This window comes from Halichoerus grypus, chromosome 5, assembly GCF_964656455.1.
Source record: "Halichoerus grypus chromosome 5, mHalGry1.hap1.1, whole genome shotgun sequence".
In the NCBI taxonomy this organism is placed as follows: Eukaryota; Metazoa; Chordata; class Mammalia; order Carnivora; family Phocidae; genus Halichoerus; species Halichoerus grypus.
This window is the reverse complement of record NC_135716.1, coordinates 110,972,242-110,991,128: the sequence shown is the minus strand read 5'-3', so window position 1 is coordinate 110,991,128 and position 18,887 is coordinate 110,972,242. Positions and strand designations below refer to the sequence as shown.

At 34.3% G+C, this 18,887-nt stretch overlaps 1 protein-coding gene across 6 annotated transcripts in view; it reads left to right on the top strand.

Annotated features, from left to right (window-relative positions):
* The window catches only part of CCDC18 (coiled-coil domain containing 18), a 107,657-nt gene that overhangs the window by 42,025 nt on the left and 46,745 nt on the right, over positions 1–18,887 (top strand). For all 6 annotated transcript variants that reach the window (XM_078072744.1, XM_078072743.1, XM_078072748.1 and 3 more), the window contains 4 exons: positions 6,057–6,191; positions 6,581–6,658; positions 11,410–11,526; positions 17,096–17,263. In XM_078072744.1, coding sequence (XP_077928870.1) covers positions 6,057–6,191; positions 6,581–6,658; positions 11,410–11,526; positions 17,096–17,263 — 498 coding nt within the window. The remainder of the gene's footprint in view (positions 1–6,056; positions 6,192–6,580; positions 6,659–11,409; positions 11,527–17,095; positions 17,264–18,887) is intronic.

Below are 18,887 nucleotides of genomic sequence, written 5' to 3'. Positions count from 1 at the left end.
ATAAGAGCTTGAAATATAGAGCAATAACATTATTCAGTCTGAGCAACAGAGAGAAAAAAAAATTTGGAAAAAGAACAGAGCCTAAGGGATGTGTGGCATAATATCAGAACTGAAACTCTATACCCATTAAACAATACCTCCCATTATGCCCTCCCCCCATCCCCTAGCTACCATCATTCTACTTTCTTCTGTCCCAGTGATTTTGACTACCCTAAGTACCTCATGTAAGTGGAATCATACAGTATTTGTCTTTTTGTGACTGGCTTGATTCACTTAGCATAATGTCCTTGAGGTTCATCCATGTTGTGGCATATTGCAGAATTTACTTCTTTTATAAGAATGAATATTCTCTTGTCTGTATATACCACATTTTGCTTATCCATTTATCTATCAATGGACACTGATTGCTCTGGCCAGAACTTCTAGTACTGTGTTGAATAGAAGTGAAAGGGGGCATCCTTGTTTTGTTCCTGATCTTAGAGGAAAAGCTTTCAGTCTTTCACCATTTTCAGTATGATGTTAGCTGTAGGTTTTCCATATATGGCTTTTATTATGTTAAGGTAGTTTTATTTTATTCCTAGTTTGTTGAGTGTTTTTATCATGAAAGGGTGTTGAGTTTTGTCAACTTTTCTGCATCAATTGAGATGATCATATGTTTTTTTTTTTCTTCATTCTGTTGATATGGCGTATTATATTGATTGAGTTTTACATGTTGAACCACCCTTGCATTCCAGGAATAAATCCCACTTGGTCATAGTGTATAATCCTTTTACCACGCTGCTGAATTTGGATTATTAGTATTATATTGATTTTGGCTTTAATGTTCATAAGGGATATTGATCTGTAGTTTTCCATTAGTGTTTTTGTCTGGTTTTAGTATCGGGTTAAAACTGGTCTCAGAATTAGTTAAGAAGTGTTCTCTTGGGGCTCCTGGGTGGCTCATTCATTAAGCATCTGCGTTTGGCTCAGGTCATGATCCCAGGGTCCCGGAATCCAGCCCCGCATCGGGCTCCCTGCTCAGCAGGAAGCCTGCTTCTCCCTCTCCCGCTCCCCCTACTTGTGTTCCCTCTCTCACTGTGTCTCTCTCGGTCAAATAAATAAATAAAATCTTAAAAAAAAAAAAGAAGTGTTCTCTCAACTTTTTTGGAGAAGTTTGAGAAAGATTGGTATTCTTTTTTTCTTTTTTTTTAGATTTTATTTGAGAGAGGGAGAGAGTGTGGGGGGAGGGGCAGAGGGAGTGAATCTCAAGCAGACTCTGTGTTGAGCGCAGAACCTGATGTGTTGCTTGATCCCATGACCCATGAGATCATGACCTGAGCAGAAATCATGATTCAGACGCTCAACTGACCCAGGCACCCCTAAACATTGGTATTCTTTAAATGTTTGATAGAATTCACTAGTGAAGCTATCAGGTTCAGGGCTTTTCTTTGTTGGGAGCTTTTTTTTTTTTTTTAATTTTTTTATTATGTTAAGCCCCATACATTACATCATTAGTTTTAGATGTAGTGTTCCATGATTCATTGTTTGTGCATAACACCCAGTGCTCCATGTAGAACGTACCCTCTTTAATACCCATCACCAGGCTAACCCATCCTCCCAACCCCTTCCCCTCTAGAACCCTCAGTTTGTTTTTCAGAGTTGTTGGGAGCTTTTTGATTACTGATTTAACTTCTTACTAGTTTTAGGTCATTCAGATGATCTATTTCTTCATTATATAGTCTTTGTAGGTTTTGTATTTCTAGGAATTTGTCCATTTCATTTAGATTATTCAATTTGTGGGCATACAATTATTCATTATACTCTCTTACGATCTTTTTTGTTTCTGTATAATTGGCAGTACTATCCCCACTTTCATTTCTGATTTTGTTAATTTGCGTTCTCTGTTTTTTTAATCTATTCAGCTAAAGATTTGTCACTTTTGTTTATTTTTTCTAAGAGCTAACTTTTCATTTCATTGATTTACTTTACTGTTTTCTGTTCTCCATTTTGTTGATTTTTACTGTAATCTTTATTATTTCCTTCCCTCAACTAGCTTTGGGTTTAGTTTGTTCTTCTTTTTCTAGTTCCTTATGTTTTGAAGTTAAATTATTGACTTGAGATCTTTTTTGTTTTTTAATGTAAGCATTTATAGCTGTAAATTACCCCTTAGCCCCACTTTGGCTGTGTCTCTTAAGTTTTGGTAAGTGGTGTTTTTGTTTTCATTTGTCTCCTAATTATCTTCTAATTTCCCTTGTGAATTCTTCTTTGATTCAATGATTGTTTAAAAATCTGTTGTTTAATTAATGCCACAATCTTACGAATTTTTTAATTTTCCTTTCATTATTCATTTCTAATTTCATCTGGTTGTGGTTGGAGAAGATACTTTGAATGATATCTGTCCTTTTAAATTTGTTGAGACTTCAATTTGTGGCCTAACATGGTCTATCCTGCAAAATGTCCCCTTCACACTTGAGAAGAATGTGTATTTTGTTGTTGGGTAGAGTGTTCTGTATATGTCTATCAGATCTAGTTGACTTATTCTGTTAAGTCCTCTGTTTCCTTACTTATATTCTGCCTAGTCTTCTGTCCATTATTATGAATGGGGTATTGAAGTTTCCAACTATTTTTGTAGAACTATTTTTCCCTTCAGTTCTGTCAGTTTTTGCCTCATATATTTTGATGGTCTGTCATTACATGAGTAAACTTCATAATTATTATATCTCGCTACTATTTTGAACCTTATAGTAAATAATGTCCTTCTTTGTCTCTTAAAACCTTTTTTGATATAAAGTGTTTTATCTGATATTTGTGTAGGTACCCCTGCTCTCTTTTGGTTACTTATTTGCATGGAATATCTTTTTATATCCTTTCACTTTTAACACGCTTGTGTCTTTGGATCTCAAGTGAGTCTCTTGTAGACAGCATGTACAGTTGACCCTTGAACAACATGGGTCCACTTATTTGTGGATTTTTTATAACAGTACTGTAAATATATCTTCTCTTATGATTTTATTAATATTTTTTCTCTAGCTTACTTTATTGTAAGAATATGATACATGTAAGATACAAAATATGTGTTAATCAACTGTTTATGTTATTGGTAAGGCTTTGGTCAGCAATAGGCTATTAGTAGTTCAGTTTCTGTGGAGTCAAAAGTTATACAGATTTTCAACTGCACATGGGGTCAGCCACCTTAACCTCTGCATTGTTCAAGGGTCAACTGTAGTTGGATCATGTGTTTTTATCTTCTGCCAGTCTCTATCTTTTGATTGGAGAGTTTAATCCATTTATATTTAAAGTAAATACTGATAGAGACTGTCTTTTTGTCATGATGCTGTTTGTTTTCTATATGCCTTACAGCTTTTTTGTCCCTCCTTTCCTACATTACTGTCTTCTTTTGAATTCAGGTTTTGTTTTTTTTTGTAGTGAAATTTTGAAATTCTTTTCTTGTTTCCATTCTCTTTTGTGAATATTGTATTGTTATTTTTTGTGTGGTTGTCATGGGTATTACATTTAACATTCTAAAGTTTTATTATTCTTTTTTTTTTTTTAAAGATTTTATTTATTTATTTGACACAGAGAGAGAGAGCAAGAGAGGGAACACAAGCAGGGGGAGTGGGAGAGGGAGAAGCAGGCTTCCCGCCGAGCAGAGAGCCCGGTGTGGGGCTTGATCCCAGGACCCTGGGATCATGACCCGAGCCGAAGGCAGATGCTTAACGACTGAGCCACCCAGGCACCCCTAAAGTTTTATTATTCTAATTTGAATTTGTACCAGCCTAACTTCAGTAATATACAAAAATTGTGTCCTTTTACAGCTCCATTTTTACTCCTTTCTAATGTTAATGTCACAAAATTATTTCTTTATACCTTGTGTGCCCTAAAACATAAGCTAATAATTCGTTCAAATGTATTAGTCTCTCAAACTATTTAGAAAAGAAGACTTGGAATTACAAACCAAATTTATACTAATAAATTACACTAACTGGTTTTTTCTTCATTAAATATATTAAATCCTATAGAAAACAAAAAGTGTAATTATAAACCATCGTTAGAATAATACTAGCTTTTATAATTATCCTTGCTGTTATCTTTGAGAGTTTTAATACTCCATATGGCTTTGAATTATTGTCTAGTGTCCTTTCATTTCGCTTTGTAGAACTCCCTTGAGCATTTCTGGTGGGGCATATCTGGTGGTCACAACCCCCTCAGCATTTATTGATCTGGGAATGTCTTAATTTCTGCCTCACTTTGGAAGGACAGTTTTGCCAGATAGTAGGATTCTTGGTGGACATTTTTTTCTTTTCAGTAAATCAACACATTTGTCTTTTGGCTTCCAAAGTATCTGATGAGAATCTGCTTGTAATATTATTGTGGATCCTTGTATGTGATTACTCATTTATCTCTTGCTGATTTCTCTGTCTTTTGAAAGTTTTGATTATATCTGTGTCTTCGTGTGATTCCTTTTTGAGTTCATCTTTCTTGGAGTTGAGATTCTTGGATGTTTATTTCCATGTCTTTCATTAAATTTAGACATTTTCTTGGGACTCAAACTCATGACCCTGAGATCAGGAGTTGCATGCTTTTCCAACTGAGCCAGCCAGGTGCCCCAAATTTAGACATTTTCAATCATTATTTCTTCAGATATTCTCAGTGTCCCTTTTTCCCTCTCCTCTCCTCCCATGATCTGCGTTTTGGTCTGCTGGATGTTGTCCAACAGGTCTTTTAGGCTCTGTTCACTTTTCTTCCAACTTTATTTGTTCTGTTCCTCTAATTTGTTATTTGATTATTTTCATTTGAGTGTTTTCAGAGTTACTTAGTTTTAATATTTTCTAGTTAACCTTGTTCTGTCATATTTTTATTATATATATATGTGTGTGTTATATATATCATAAAGTTTTGCACATTTGTATGTAATATGCACATATATGCATATACACATATCAGTAATTTCCTATTTTGTCTTCACAAAGGTATTTTGAAATTTTGATAACACCAATTATTGTTGAAGTTGTGGGAATGAGAATCTTATACATTTCTAATATAAGCATAAATTTTGATGCACTTTGAAGAGAAATACCTAATGAAATTGGAAATGTGCATATCCTACAAACAGAAAGTCCACTTCTAGGTGATCTATTCTAAAGAAACTCTAACACATAAAGAGACATGCACACAGGATGTATTGTAACATTGTTGTGATGGTGAAAAATAGAATATTAAACTGCTCTTGAGTAGAAGAGAAGACAACTGTAATTTGTTGTTACAATGGAATACTGTACTGTTAGAAAAAACAATGAACTAGATCTACATATGGTTACATGGATAAATATCCAGGGATAAATATCTAAAACAATATTGAGTAAAAAAACCAAGTCACTAAAACTTGCAGATGTTTTGATATTGTCTGTGTAAAATTTAAAACAAAAATACATTACATATTATTCATAGATCTACATATGTAGTAAACACAAAAAACGTGTGAGAAACATACCAGAGAATGATGCAGACCAATTTCAGCATAGTACATTTGACCTTTGAACAACTTAGGGGTTAGGGGCACAGTCCCCCTGCACAGTTGAAAATTCTCATGTAACTTTTGACTCCCCCAAAACTGAACAGCCTACTCATGACCAGAAGCTTTGCTGATAACAAAACAGTCAGCTAATACATATTTTATATGTTACATGTATCGTATAGTGTATTCTTACAATAAATCCCGAGAAAAGAAAATGTGATTAAGAAAATCATAACGAAGAGAAAAAATACATTTACAGTACCATACTGTAAAAAATCCTCATATAAGTGGACCTGTGCAATTCAAACCTGTGTTGGTCAAGGGTCAGCTGTATTGATGAGGGAGGAAATCAACTGTATTGGTGAGAGGTAAGACCTGGCCATGTGATTTCATTTCTTCTCTCAAGGGAGAGAAACTGAAGGAAATTTGGCAAAATGAAAAATCTATGTAATTTCAATAGTAATTTAACATGGGGGTATTACATTCTTTTCTGTATATTTAACATGTTTCATGATTTTTTAAAAATTATATGCAAGTTAATAAATCATGTTTTTATGTTTAGCTTGAGTCTCAACTAGAGAAAAAAGACCAACAGTTTAAAGAACAAGAAAAGACTATGTCCATTTTGCAGCAAGATATAATATGTAAACAACATCATCTTGAATCACTAGACAGACTCCTGACGGAAAGCAAAGGGGTAAAATCATCTTTGTGAAAGTGTTTATTTTATCTATTTATTCATTTTTAAAAAAGATTTTATTTATTCATTTGAGAGAGACAGAGATAGCAACAGAGAGCACAAGCGGGGTGGGAGTGGGAGAAGCAGACTCCCGCTGAGCAGGGAGCCCGATGCAGGGCTCGATCCCAGGACCCCAGGATCATGACCTGAGCCAAAGGCAGACATTTAACTGACTGAGCCACCCAGGCGCCCCTGAAAGTGCTGTTTAACAGCTGACTAATACTTACGTTTCTATAACCTACCTTTAATTCTAATTAAATCAGTTGCTTAACAGCCTATTAGTAATGCTAAAATTAAAATATTTATACATGTACTCATATTTTTGCTACCAATCTGTGTGTTTTCAGGAGATGGAAAAGGAAAACATGAAGAAAGATGAAGCTTTGAGAACATTACAGAACCAAGTATCTGAAGAAACAATCAAGGCTAGTATGCTAATTTTTTAAAACTTTTTTTTAATAGAGACATTCTGTAGCTTTTATACTTTTCTCTATAAATTATAAAAATTATTTAGATAAAAACTCACAGGTAAAGATTTTACCTGAGTCAGTGAACTTAGTTTCTGTAAGTATTTTTTCTTCATTGTGAATTATAATCTTAATTATTTGATTGTTGATAATCTGGTTTGTGGATTGTCTAACCTTTTTTTTTTTTTTGTCTTAAGAAAGGCTTCTTTTTTAACAAAAAATGTTTTTTTAATTGTAGCTACTTATTAACATTACCAGTAAAGAATTAACAGAGGAAGTGAAAGGAGATGAATCTACAAGCAGTCGAATTTTACTTCTTTTTACCAGTTCTGCTATAAGATTAATTAGGGGAGAAAATCAGAATTTTCAGATAAAATACAAAAATACTTTTGTTTTATGGCTACTCTGTCTTCATGGTTAAAAGAATGGGTTTTGGAGCTAAGTTGACTTGAGGTTCAGTTTTGATTTCAGAGTGCTTACTAGTTAACTTTAACCCTGGCTAGGTTATTTTAAGTCTCTGAACTTTAACTTTTTCATCAGTAAAATACAGATAACAATACTCTAGAGGAGGGTCAGTATGAGGAGGAGATGAAATGAGGTACCTATAATGCTTAGCACATACTCAGTTACTCAAAGTTTCATAAGTACTTACTATATATTCGATATTTCTCCTTTGCATTTTTAGTGTTAAAAATAGGTAACAGCATGTTTATTCTGTCATATATGGCTTGAATATAAGGAATATGTTAATTCAGTGTTATTTTTGCCTAGTACTCTGTTTTTAATCCATTTTATTACCAAGTATGCCCATGTAAACACAATTATGTTTATCCATAACTTTCATATAGTATTCCCCAAAACTTTTAACATTTAATGCCATGTCAATTCATTTCCTCATGTAACAATAACCTCTAAGATCATTAACATGAAAAAATCATTATAAAAGTTGTAGGCATGAAATAATTTCATTAAATAAAATCTATATTGCCACTTACCTCCTGTTTTTTATTAAACTGCCTAACACATCTAGTAGTTTATTTCCATATGTTAATAACCAGATATTAAAATCAGTAAGAGAAGAAATTATGTTACTGGGTTTTATTCCCTTAATGGCTTTAGGTTTGATGTTATTGGGGCAAACACCAAAATGAGGAAGAAATATAGAAACAACATTCCTATGACTCAAGCTATACCAAACCTAACATACACGATATTTGTAGCAACAAAATTGAAGTTTGAAACGTAGTTTCTTCCTGATATGTCATTACCACCTTCCCCTCTTGACTTTGGCTATGTCCCTCTACGTAGGTACCTCTATTTGTTCTTTGCATAAAAAAATAATGAATTTTTTTAAAGTAACCAGTCAAAGAATATATTCTTAAAATTGATAAATTCTTGGAAAATGCAGTCAATTCAACCATTAACAAAGGAGATACAAATATAATTAAGAATGAAATCACAAAAATTCTGAATTTTCTATCTGCAGGAGAATTATAAGAATCAATTTAAAGTTATATCATTTATGAAAGTATGATTAATGAGAACTAGAAGATTGATGGGAAATTCTGAACAGGAATAAGAAACCAATAAATTAAAGCAATTATATTACGTGTTGTTAAATAGAATATTGAGAAGGTGCCTGTTAGATTTAGAGATTTTGTTTACTTACTTTCTTTTGTTTTGCTTTTATATTCGACTCTGGATTTTTTTTCTTTTCCCAAAGAAAGTCATAAGTAGAAAAAAGTAACAACAAAAAAGAACTTAGCTGCTTTTGTTGAAAATAGGTAGACTAGAGCCCATACTTGGTTACCCCCAGACTGTACTCCTGAGGAAGTTCTTTGGTTCAACAAAGCAGTGTCTTTGTTTTCATTTCATTCATTTATGTCCATATATATACGTGTGTATTTATAGGTGGTTTGTATGAGGTGAATGATGCTTATCCATATGAGATTTAGACTCTCAAACTCCTGTTCAAATAATGAATCCAACAGAGTAGTAAATGTTTGGGGTTTTATTCTTTTTCAAATTGATTTATTAATTTTAATTAAATTTTATTTTGAGGGGCCCCTGGGTGGCTCAGTCGTTAAGCGTCTGCCTTCAGCTCAGGTCATGATCCCAGGGTCCTGGGATCGAGCCCCACATGGGGCTCCCTGCTCCGCGGGAAGCCTGCTTCTCCCTCTCCCACTCCCCCTGCTTGTGGTCCCTCTCTCGCTGTGTCCCTATTAAAAAAAAAAAATCTTTAAATTTTATTTTGAAAAATTCCAAACCTGCAGAAAAATGGAAAGAATAGTACAAAGAACATTTGTGAACCCTCTGCCTCGATTTACTGTCTGTTAAACTCTAGCTACATTCATTTCATCTCTCCCTACACACACATACCCACTTGTGCACGCACCCACCCAATCTCATAACGTACACATTTCCTTTTTGCCAGACCACCTGAGAGAAGGTTGCAGATGTCGTAACACTTTACACGTTTAATATTTAAACTTGCATCTCCTGTGAACAGAAACTTTCTCCTACATGACCTCACCACTCTACACACCAGAGAAAGTAAAAGTTAATTCAGTGACATCATTCAACACACAGTCCATACTAAAATTTTTCCAATTATTTACAATCGTTCTATATAGCCTTGCTACTCAAAGCATGGTCTGTGGACTAGCAACATCAACATCACCTAGAAACGTGTTTGACTTGGAGAATTTCGGCTATACCCCGGGCCTACTGAACAGAATTGGGATTAAGGTGAAGGAAGTGAATTGCTTCTGGTGCAAAATTTAGGGAGATGCTTACTCTTGGGGTTGTATAAGTATAATGTTGGCACTTGGCATGACCCTGCGAGTGAGTGCCTCCTTAAATTTTGAGCCCATGTCTCCTGTCTTACCTTTTTGCCCTTCTACTGAATCAGAATCTGTATTTTAATAGGGTGCCGAGCTGATTTGTATGCCCATTAAAACCTTCAGAAACACTACTTCAGCTTGTTCTTGTTCTTTTTACAATCTAGGATTCATTTATAATTACATGTTGCATTTGGCACTTTAGGTTTCCCTAAACTCACTCTTTCCTTCTGTTCTTCTTGATAGTGAATATTCTGAAAGTCTAGGTCAACTAGAACACCACATGAGTTATACTGTGTTCTTCTGCTTCCCATCAGGAAGCACATGTCAAACTACCCCGTTACTGTCACTGCCAATATTGACACCTTATGTAAGCCGATTACTGCCAGATCTCCCCATGTGAAGGGCACATTTTTTTCCTTTATAATTAATAAAATGCGCGGTGATTCTTTCAGGCCATGTGAATGTACTGCTCCTCAACTACCTATAACCGATGGTTTTAACATCTCATGATAAAGCTTGCCTGAATTAGTTTTTACATTATTAATTATCAGGTGTGATATTCTGACAGTCACAGATTTCATTTTTTCTCTGTGTGTGGGAGATGATACAAGTACCAGTGCTCATTCTCATGGTTAAGAAAGAAAACTAAAAAAACCCTCAGAAAAAAAAGAATGAAAGAAAACTCATAAGTATTTATGCCTTTCATAAAACAAATGTTAATTTGTGTTAATTTAATGTTAATTTATTAACAAGCATAATTCAAAATTACCAACTTTTTAGCTGTTAATGGTTATATTCACAGGCTATAAGGACAATCTTTGAAAACTGTATTTCAGGATTCTCTATTTAGAAATAAGAGTTGCAAAGATAATTTCATGATATAGAATAAATAGTATCTGCAACAGGGAGCATTTTTCTCTTTTTCTTATCTTGAGATTTCTTTTACACCTTCAAGATGACTTAGGAGAATGCTACTTGATTAAGGGGGGGAAAAAAACCACTCCTGAGGAGCTCAAAATTACACTAAGAAAGAAGCAAGACAAGCATCTTTTTGACAGATGGGATATGGAGCATGTGTGCAAATTGTGGCCCTTGAACTGATTTTTGTGAAAAAATTTACTGAATTTGTGTTGCTCTTTGCTCATTTGCTGTTTAATATTAAGGTGGTGTAAAGCAATTGCAGCTCTGTGAACACTTGGACCAAGTTACAGTGCTGCCTTTCTGAAAATGTTTTCACTGATTCAAAGCAAATGTAGCCTGTTAAGTTTTTTTTTCTAGCTAACAAAAATATTTTCATTTTCTTTGTGACTTGAGCACATTCAGAATATTCACACCATAGCATTATTAGCACAGTACACTAGTGTGTACTCACTTTACTATTTTTCTTGATCAAGGGAACTTAAGAAATAGGCTTAAATGTTGCTTACTATTTTAGGTAAATGTCTTAGGGTGTTTGGTCTACGGGTTCTTGACGGTTGGCCCCAGTCTGTCTTTCCAGTCTAATCTCCCAAATACCCATCTCCTATAAATTAATACTCTTCGTACCCTAAACTGCCAACTTCGCACCATTCCTTTTCACATTGTCTTGTCTCTGGACATACTCCCTCTTCCTGGAATGCCCTTCTTCACTTGTTCATGTTTGGTTTATTCTTCAGGACTCCAGCCTCTGATTTCCTAATTTGCAATAAAAAATCAGTTTTCTAAATAAATTTTTTCTGTAATAGCATTTTGTGTCCTAAGTTGGGCTGTGTATTCAGTTTTAAGCAGTTAGGTAACATTAGGAGATAAACCTGTAAAATATTGAACATATAATAAGCACTCATTAATATTAGTTGATTTTTCTTTTTTTGCTTTTCTCCTGCTTAGGTCAGACAACTAGATTCAGCCCTAGAAATTTGTAAGGAAGAACTTGCCTTGCACTTGAATCAATTAGAAGGAAATAAGGAAAAGTTTGAAAAACAGCTAAAGAAGAAATCTGAAGAGGTAAATTAGCATTTTTATTAAAAAACATTTTTCACATGATTTCTTTTTGAGATATTATTTTTAAGATTCTTTAAAAGTACATCTTTATGTAGCTGATAAAAAACTTTCCATTAAGGGGTGCCTAGGTGGCTCAGTCGGTTAAAGCTTCTGCCTTGGGCTCAGGTCATGATCCCAGGGTCCTGGGATCAAGCCCCCCATCAGGCTCTCTGCTAAGCGGGGAGCCTGCTTCTCCCTCTGCCCCTCCTGCCCCACTTGTGCGCACTCTCTCTTTCTCAAATAATAAAATCTTTTAAAAAAAAACTTTCCATTAAAATGTGAATTCCAGTTTTATATTCTTTATTTATAACAAACATTAATTCTATGCAATACAAAATATGACACCTTAAAATTCTGATTCTTTTATCTATTTCTAGGGAATCGGAAGATTAAATTATTGTTAATATCACAGAAAGTAATTCTAATATAAAATGATTAAGACTTAGAATATTGTTTTAGATTTAGAGGCGTAAAATTCTTCAAATTTTTTCTTTTTCTTTTTTTTTTTAAGGTTTTATTTATTTATTTGACAGAAACACAGCTAGCGAGGGAACACAAGCAGGGGGAGTGGGAGAGGGAGAAGCAGGCTCCCCACGGAGCAGGGAGCCTGATGCGGGGCTCCATCCCAGGACCCTGGGATCATGACCTGAGCCGAAGGCAGACGCTTAACAACTGAGCCACCCAGCCGCCCCATCTTCAAATTTTTTCATTTTATTTTTGCTCCTTCTAGTTGTCTGAAGGATTGAGAATTAGGTTTGGAAATTCAACTTTCTCTATTGAGATGAGTTTCTGAGATACTGGATGGATGACTCCAGTTATCTTATTCATATCTTATTCTATATCTCAGTGTCTACCACTTTGCTTTCAACATAATAGGTATTCACTTTGCTCAAAGGTATAACCTTAGTGAAGAGTTCCTTTATTTCTTTGTTAGAATTTATAATACAAATTTAAAATAAATTCTATTTTAAAAATTAAATATAAGCTTTAAACCTTAAATTCATGTTTAGAAATAGTCCCCCAAAAATGTTCATCAAAGTTGACTTGAATGCATCAGAAAGTCCCAACCAAAAAATAGAATCCTTTCTATATCTTTAAAATGGAGAGAATTTTATGCAGAGAATTAGATACACAGGTGATGGAAGAGGGGAGAAGCAAACAAAGCATGGTAAGGTGACTCAGATTATCATAAGCAAGGACCTACTGCCATCATCAGGGATAGAGGAATATCAGGAAGAGATGCGATGATTATAGTCCAGAAGCAGGGCTGCCTAGTGGAGTGAGATCCACAAAGGAATCTGTCTAATTGAAACTGAGGCCGTAGAGGAGGAGAACTGCTCCAGGTCCCTCCCACTGGCTAAATCTTTCTGTTATCCAAAAGGGAATTTCTTGTAATACCTGGAGCAGAGCAGGGGGAAGGCAGGCATAGATCTAAAAGCAAATATATAGTTCACTAGCACTCCAGACTTAGGTGTATCACATAATTATATAAGTTTAGAGATTGAGAAAAGGAACTCTTCACATTTTATTGGTCCTGTCTTCTTCCTTCCATGTCTCTTCATGAAGGCTTTTATAGCATCTTTGACAGACAGGCATATATTTCTCTACTGCAGTATATGGAATTTAAATTACCTCAGCTATGGATACTTTGACTTTTTAAAATAGAAATGTTATTTTTATTTTACTATGAACTTCCTTCAAACATTACTTAAACATTTCTTTGATAGCCCTCACTATCCTTCAGTGTAGATGGACTTGGCAGAGATGGAACCTGGAGACAAGCAGTGTTCGTAACAAGAGAGTTTGTTGAGCTTTACACTTTGTGCTATCAGAAACCACATCAGAGACTAGGGTGGATAGTAGGCATTTACCTAAAATGAACTTAGAATTATTTCCAAAACGACTGGAAATAAAAACCTAGGCTCCAAACTGAATTAGAAAATAGAAGTAGTAGTCAAGTATGTACAACTATACTAGGGAATAAGTAAGTAAATTAGAAAGATTTGCATTTTTCGCTGCTGAATTATTATCTCAGTGCACATGTATTTGGCTTACTTAACAGGTTATCTTTCACTCTTTCACATATATTGATAAGAAATGGAGAAAAATTCAATTACTGTTTACTTTGTTTTCTTAAGTACCACCCCATACATTTATTTACTTTTGAATTATTTGTCTTTAGAACCAATTTTAGTATCAATGCTGGTTAATATAATTAAGGTTGATCCTTGAACAATGCAGTGGTTAGGGGTGCCAACCCCCTCCCCGCCATGTAGTTGAAAATCCCCATATAACCTTTGATTTCCCAAAAACTTAACTATGAATAGCCTACTGTTGACTAGACGCCTTACCATAACATAGATGATTAACACATGTTTTCTATGTTATATGTATTATATACTGTTTTCTTACAATAAAGTGAGCTAGAGAAAAGAAAATGTGATTAAGAAAATCATAAGGGAGAGAAAATACATTTACAGTACTGTACTGTAAAAAATCTGCACGAGTGGACCTATGCAGTTCAAACCCTTATTGTTCAGGAGTCAACTGTATTATCTTATATCAGACTTGTGAGGTTTTCATCATATATAGCTAGGGTTTAGAAAATTGGATTTGAGGCCACCTGGGTGGCTCAGTCGTTAAGCATCTGCCTTCGGCTCAGGTCATGATCCCAGGGTCCTGGGATTGAGCCCCGTGTCTGGCTCCCTGCTCAGCGGGAAGCCTGCTTCTCCCTCTCCCTCTGCCTGCCGCTCCGCCTGCTTGTGCTCTCTCTCTCTCTGTCAGATAAATAAATAAAACCTTAAAAAGAAAAAAAGAAAATTGGATTTGATTCATAGTGCATCCATTCTTTTAGTAATAGGTGATGTTATAAAGATGTTTTAATCTTTTAAATCAGTAGATATTCCCAAATCACATACTAGCTGAATAATTAAGTGACTCTAGAGCATACTGGTAGGAAGTTATCCAGTTGTAAAAACTAAATGTTAATTATCCACCACAAAAAGCTAATAAATATTCCTCTGAAATTTTGCCTCAGGCAAATATTATTTTCTACATGTTGAATAAGTACATTTATGATTAAAATAATAGTAACTTTGGAGTTCTGAATCATTTTGAAAATATTTTAATTCCATATTAACGTGCTTTAAAAAGTGATAAAGTATGATGCAAAATTACGTTGTTAACATGATAGGAGAAAATAAACACAAAATAGATGTGAATAAGCCTAAACATTTTTTGCATAAAATCAATCATTTAATTGATATTTTTATTCAAATTGATAGACTTAAATTTTGAGAAGTTGGCATCATCATATCAGTAACTTTTCTGGGTTATATTTTATTTAATTAATTTATTTTTAAAGATTTTATTTTTTATGAGAGAGAGAGAAGGCATGTGAGCAAGGGGAGGGGCAGATGGAGAGAGAGAGGCAGAGAATCTCAAGCAGACTCCTCACTGAGCACAGAGCCTAACTCAGGGCTCGATCTCAGAACCCCGAGATCATGACCTAAGCCAAAACCAGGAATCAGACTCTCAACTGACTCAGCTACCCAGGCACCCCTGGGTTATATTTTATTTTTTGTAATAATGGTGAGAGAGTATTTTTTCTTCAGATATAGATTAATCTAGATAAAGTTAATTGTCAAGTAGATTTTATAGTGTAAATTCTACTTTCTTCTTGACCCTAATTATAAAGTGATAAATCCTTTAGGACATCTCTTCTCTGAACATAATAACTTAGCAGAGAATATAATGTAAAAACTATTTCTTATATTTTAAAGTCAAGTGGAAGTTAAAGGGCAATGCAATAAAATGCCACTTTAAATTGAATAGATGGAGGTTGATACTCAATATTTTTAATTGAAATTATTTTGCCAGTGACCAGGTTGCTGAAATAAATTTTTTATTGTTATTATGTGGTATGGTTTCTTGGCGTTTTGGCTAAGGCTTATCTTTTTTTCTTCTGTTTTACCTTATCTTAATATTTTGTCCATTTTTTTCTCTGACTAGGAAAGTAAGTATAAGACAGGATGTTCCAATAAAGAAAAAATAGTATTTAAACTTACCTTGCAGCAGGTCAGTTCTATATAAAATAAACTACTGTACTAAGTGTGATCTGCAGTTTTCTTGGGGGCTAGCAAGTAAAACAAAAAAACAGGTGATACTGATACATGTTTGCACTAAATAAATTATTTTCATGTAGACAAAATTAAGTAGATTAGCATAAAAAAAGGACTATAATAATAGAATAAGAAATTGGTTAGTTGCCTAAGGTTCTCCAAGTTTACAGTGTTACAATGAGGAAAGGTGAAACTTAAGAGCTTCTCCTCATGACCAAAGAATATATGGGCCCTGAGCCCTTCATGATGCTGCTGACTGTTCAACTGCTGGATAATTAGAAAAAGGGACCAAATCAGCATTCTCTTCCACTGTTTCTTAGCAGTTTAAAATTCCTTTCTTCTGGAATACTTATTGGAAAGATTTTTTTTTTTTGCTTTAAAGGAATGACTTTTTCCTTCATGTTAAAAATAGTTATTATGTAAGCAACAATAAGATATTTTTAAAGGATTTACCTGCAATCCACTTTCTAATACATAAGTTTTCAGTTTTCTATTTGTCTGAATGTTTTTCATAATTATGTTAATGAAATGTAATTCTGGGGGGCTTTTTCCACTTAATTTCATTTTGTAAAATATTGTATTTCCTACTGTCTTTTAAATTATGATTTTAAATGGTTGCATCATTTTAAATCAAGATTGATATATCATCATTTATTAAACTTTCCCCTTTTGGGAGCACATAAAGAATATTATAAATAAATAGTAAATTATGCTGCATTATTTTTTTTTTTTTTTTTTTAAGATTTTATTTATTTGCGAGAGAGACAATGAGAGACAGAGCATGAGAGGGAGGAGGGTCAGAGGGAGAAGCAGACTCCCCGCTGAGCAGGGAGCCCGATGCGGGACTCGATCCCGGGACTCCAGGATCATGACCTGAGCCGAAGGCAGTCGCTTAACCAACTGAGCCACCCAGGCGCCCAAATTATGCTGCATTATTAATATGATTTTAAAATAATTTCTTTGGGCAGATTTATTGGATTTGGATTACTACGACAAAGGGAATTTTTTTCCTTTTTTTTTTTTTTTAAAGATTTTATTTATTTATTTGACAGAGGGAGACACAGCGAGAGAGGGAACACAAGCAGAGGGAGTGGGAGAGGGAGAAGCAGGCTCCCCGCCAAGCAAGGAGCCTGATGTGGGGCTCAATCCCAGGACCCTGAGATCATGACCTGAGCCAAAGACAGATGCTTAACGACTGAGCCACCCAGGCGCCCCGAGAGTCAGCATTATAAGCAGGCCCTTCTAACACACCCTTCCATCAGAAAAGTGAACCTGCCCTTCCATATAACAAACAATAGCCATAAATACAATTATCCCACATGACAAATGAAGATAATAAGGAAGACAGCATTGACATTTTATGACTTTTTATTTGAAATGTCATTTTAATGAGAAATGTATGTATTTGTTAGGTATACTGTTTACAGAAAGAACTAAAGATAAAAAATCATAGTCTTCAAGAGACTGCTGAGCAGAATCTTATTCTACAGCATACTCTTCAGCAACAGCAGCAAATGTTACAACAAGAGACAATTAGGAACGGAGAGCTAGAAGACATTCAAACTAAACTTGAAAAACAGGTATATCTTATTGGTCAACATAGTTTCACTTGTATGAAATAGAAATTTTAAAAATCGATAAGTATTTTGTTATATTGCTATTTACCTCACAGATTTCATATTATAAGAAATATTCTGTGTTAACATTGAAAAATGGGTGAAGTTCTATTTGTGTGTGTTCTAACCTGCATCTCTAATACCATGGGCATATTTTTGTCATCCATAGAACTTAGTTATAATTTAGACTTTTTCATTCCATCATGTTTTTGGATCAGGATGCGTGATAATCCCTAAGGATATGCTAAAGCAGTGCACTACAAGAAAAATCCCAAAGGAAACTACTTACTTCTAAAAATAAGTTATTACTCCAGTGAAAGAATCCTAAGAATTTTATACTAGAATCGAATCTTTCCTCTTTCATTCATTACCAGTTCATCTGAAATCTTCAGACAGATAATTCCTATTTTTTGAGTTGTTTTTCTTTTTCAAACTTTACAAAAATGTATAAATTAGAAAATGATAGTTCCCTGTAATCTCACAACACCTCACCTTTTGTCATTTGGATGGCTTTTTATCTACATATTCTGAATTCATCCTCAGCCTCTCCAGTGCAACTAAAGAATCCCTCAATACATTCAAACATATCAGGCAGGTATTCTCTATTTTCTTTTTTTTTAGAGACAGCTGTTCTGTGGCTCTCCATCCCTTTTGTTAAAGTCTAGACCTCTTGCTTGCTATGCTTGTTGTTCAGCTTCATCTGGAAGCATTTCTTCATCTTACCTGTGTTTGATTCCCACTTCCTAAGTCCCTTGTTGTTGTCTCTGGCTTGTAGAATTGATTAAAATTCTTGTTCTTTCTGAAGTCATTTTCATTTCCATAATGATTTTATGGTTCTCTCTCTTTTCTTCCCCCCTTAAATCTACCAGTTCATTTATATTTTTCATTTGGTAAATTCTTTTTCTTCTTGATCTTTGTTTTAAGAGATTTTTATATGTTCTTTAACTTCCTTGAGGGTCTAAAGAAGTTTATATCTAAAAATTTCTGTAGTATTTGGAGTAAGTTTTCCATTGTATACAGTATTCTCTTTGTGCCTTTCATTCATATTCCTCTATGCATAGATTCCATGTTAGATTCTTTCAGATTATTACTCATCTTTAGATTCTTTCTGCTTATGAGTGTGCTATTTAATAAAACACAGAGTGGATGGGTTTTGGTGATTCCCTTTAGTTTTTACACTGGGTACTATTTTAATTTTATTCTTGAAACTTGAGTTAGAGGTGTGGATATTAATAACTTATAATCTGTATTCAGTTCTCTAGTGAGAGGTTTTAGAAGAGCAGAGAGGATATTAAAGTCATTAGCCAGAGATTAACTTGAAGAGCACAGTCATGTAAATGTTCATTGAAAACATGGAGTGGCTGAGATTAACTAGGGAGAAAATACAGAATGAGAGGTGAGAAGATTGACTTGGGCAGATGTCTGTGAGATATGGTACATAGAAGCCAAAGTAAGTATTTCATGAAATTAAGAATGATCATTGGTGTCATGGGCTGCTGAGATCAATATCAAGTAGAAAGAGGGTTGAGAAATGTCCACTAGAATTATCAACATGGAGGTCATTAGTGACATTGCTCAGTTTCTATAG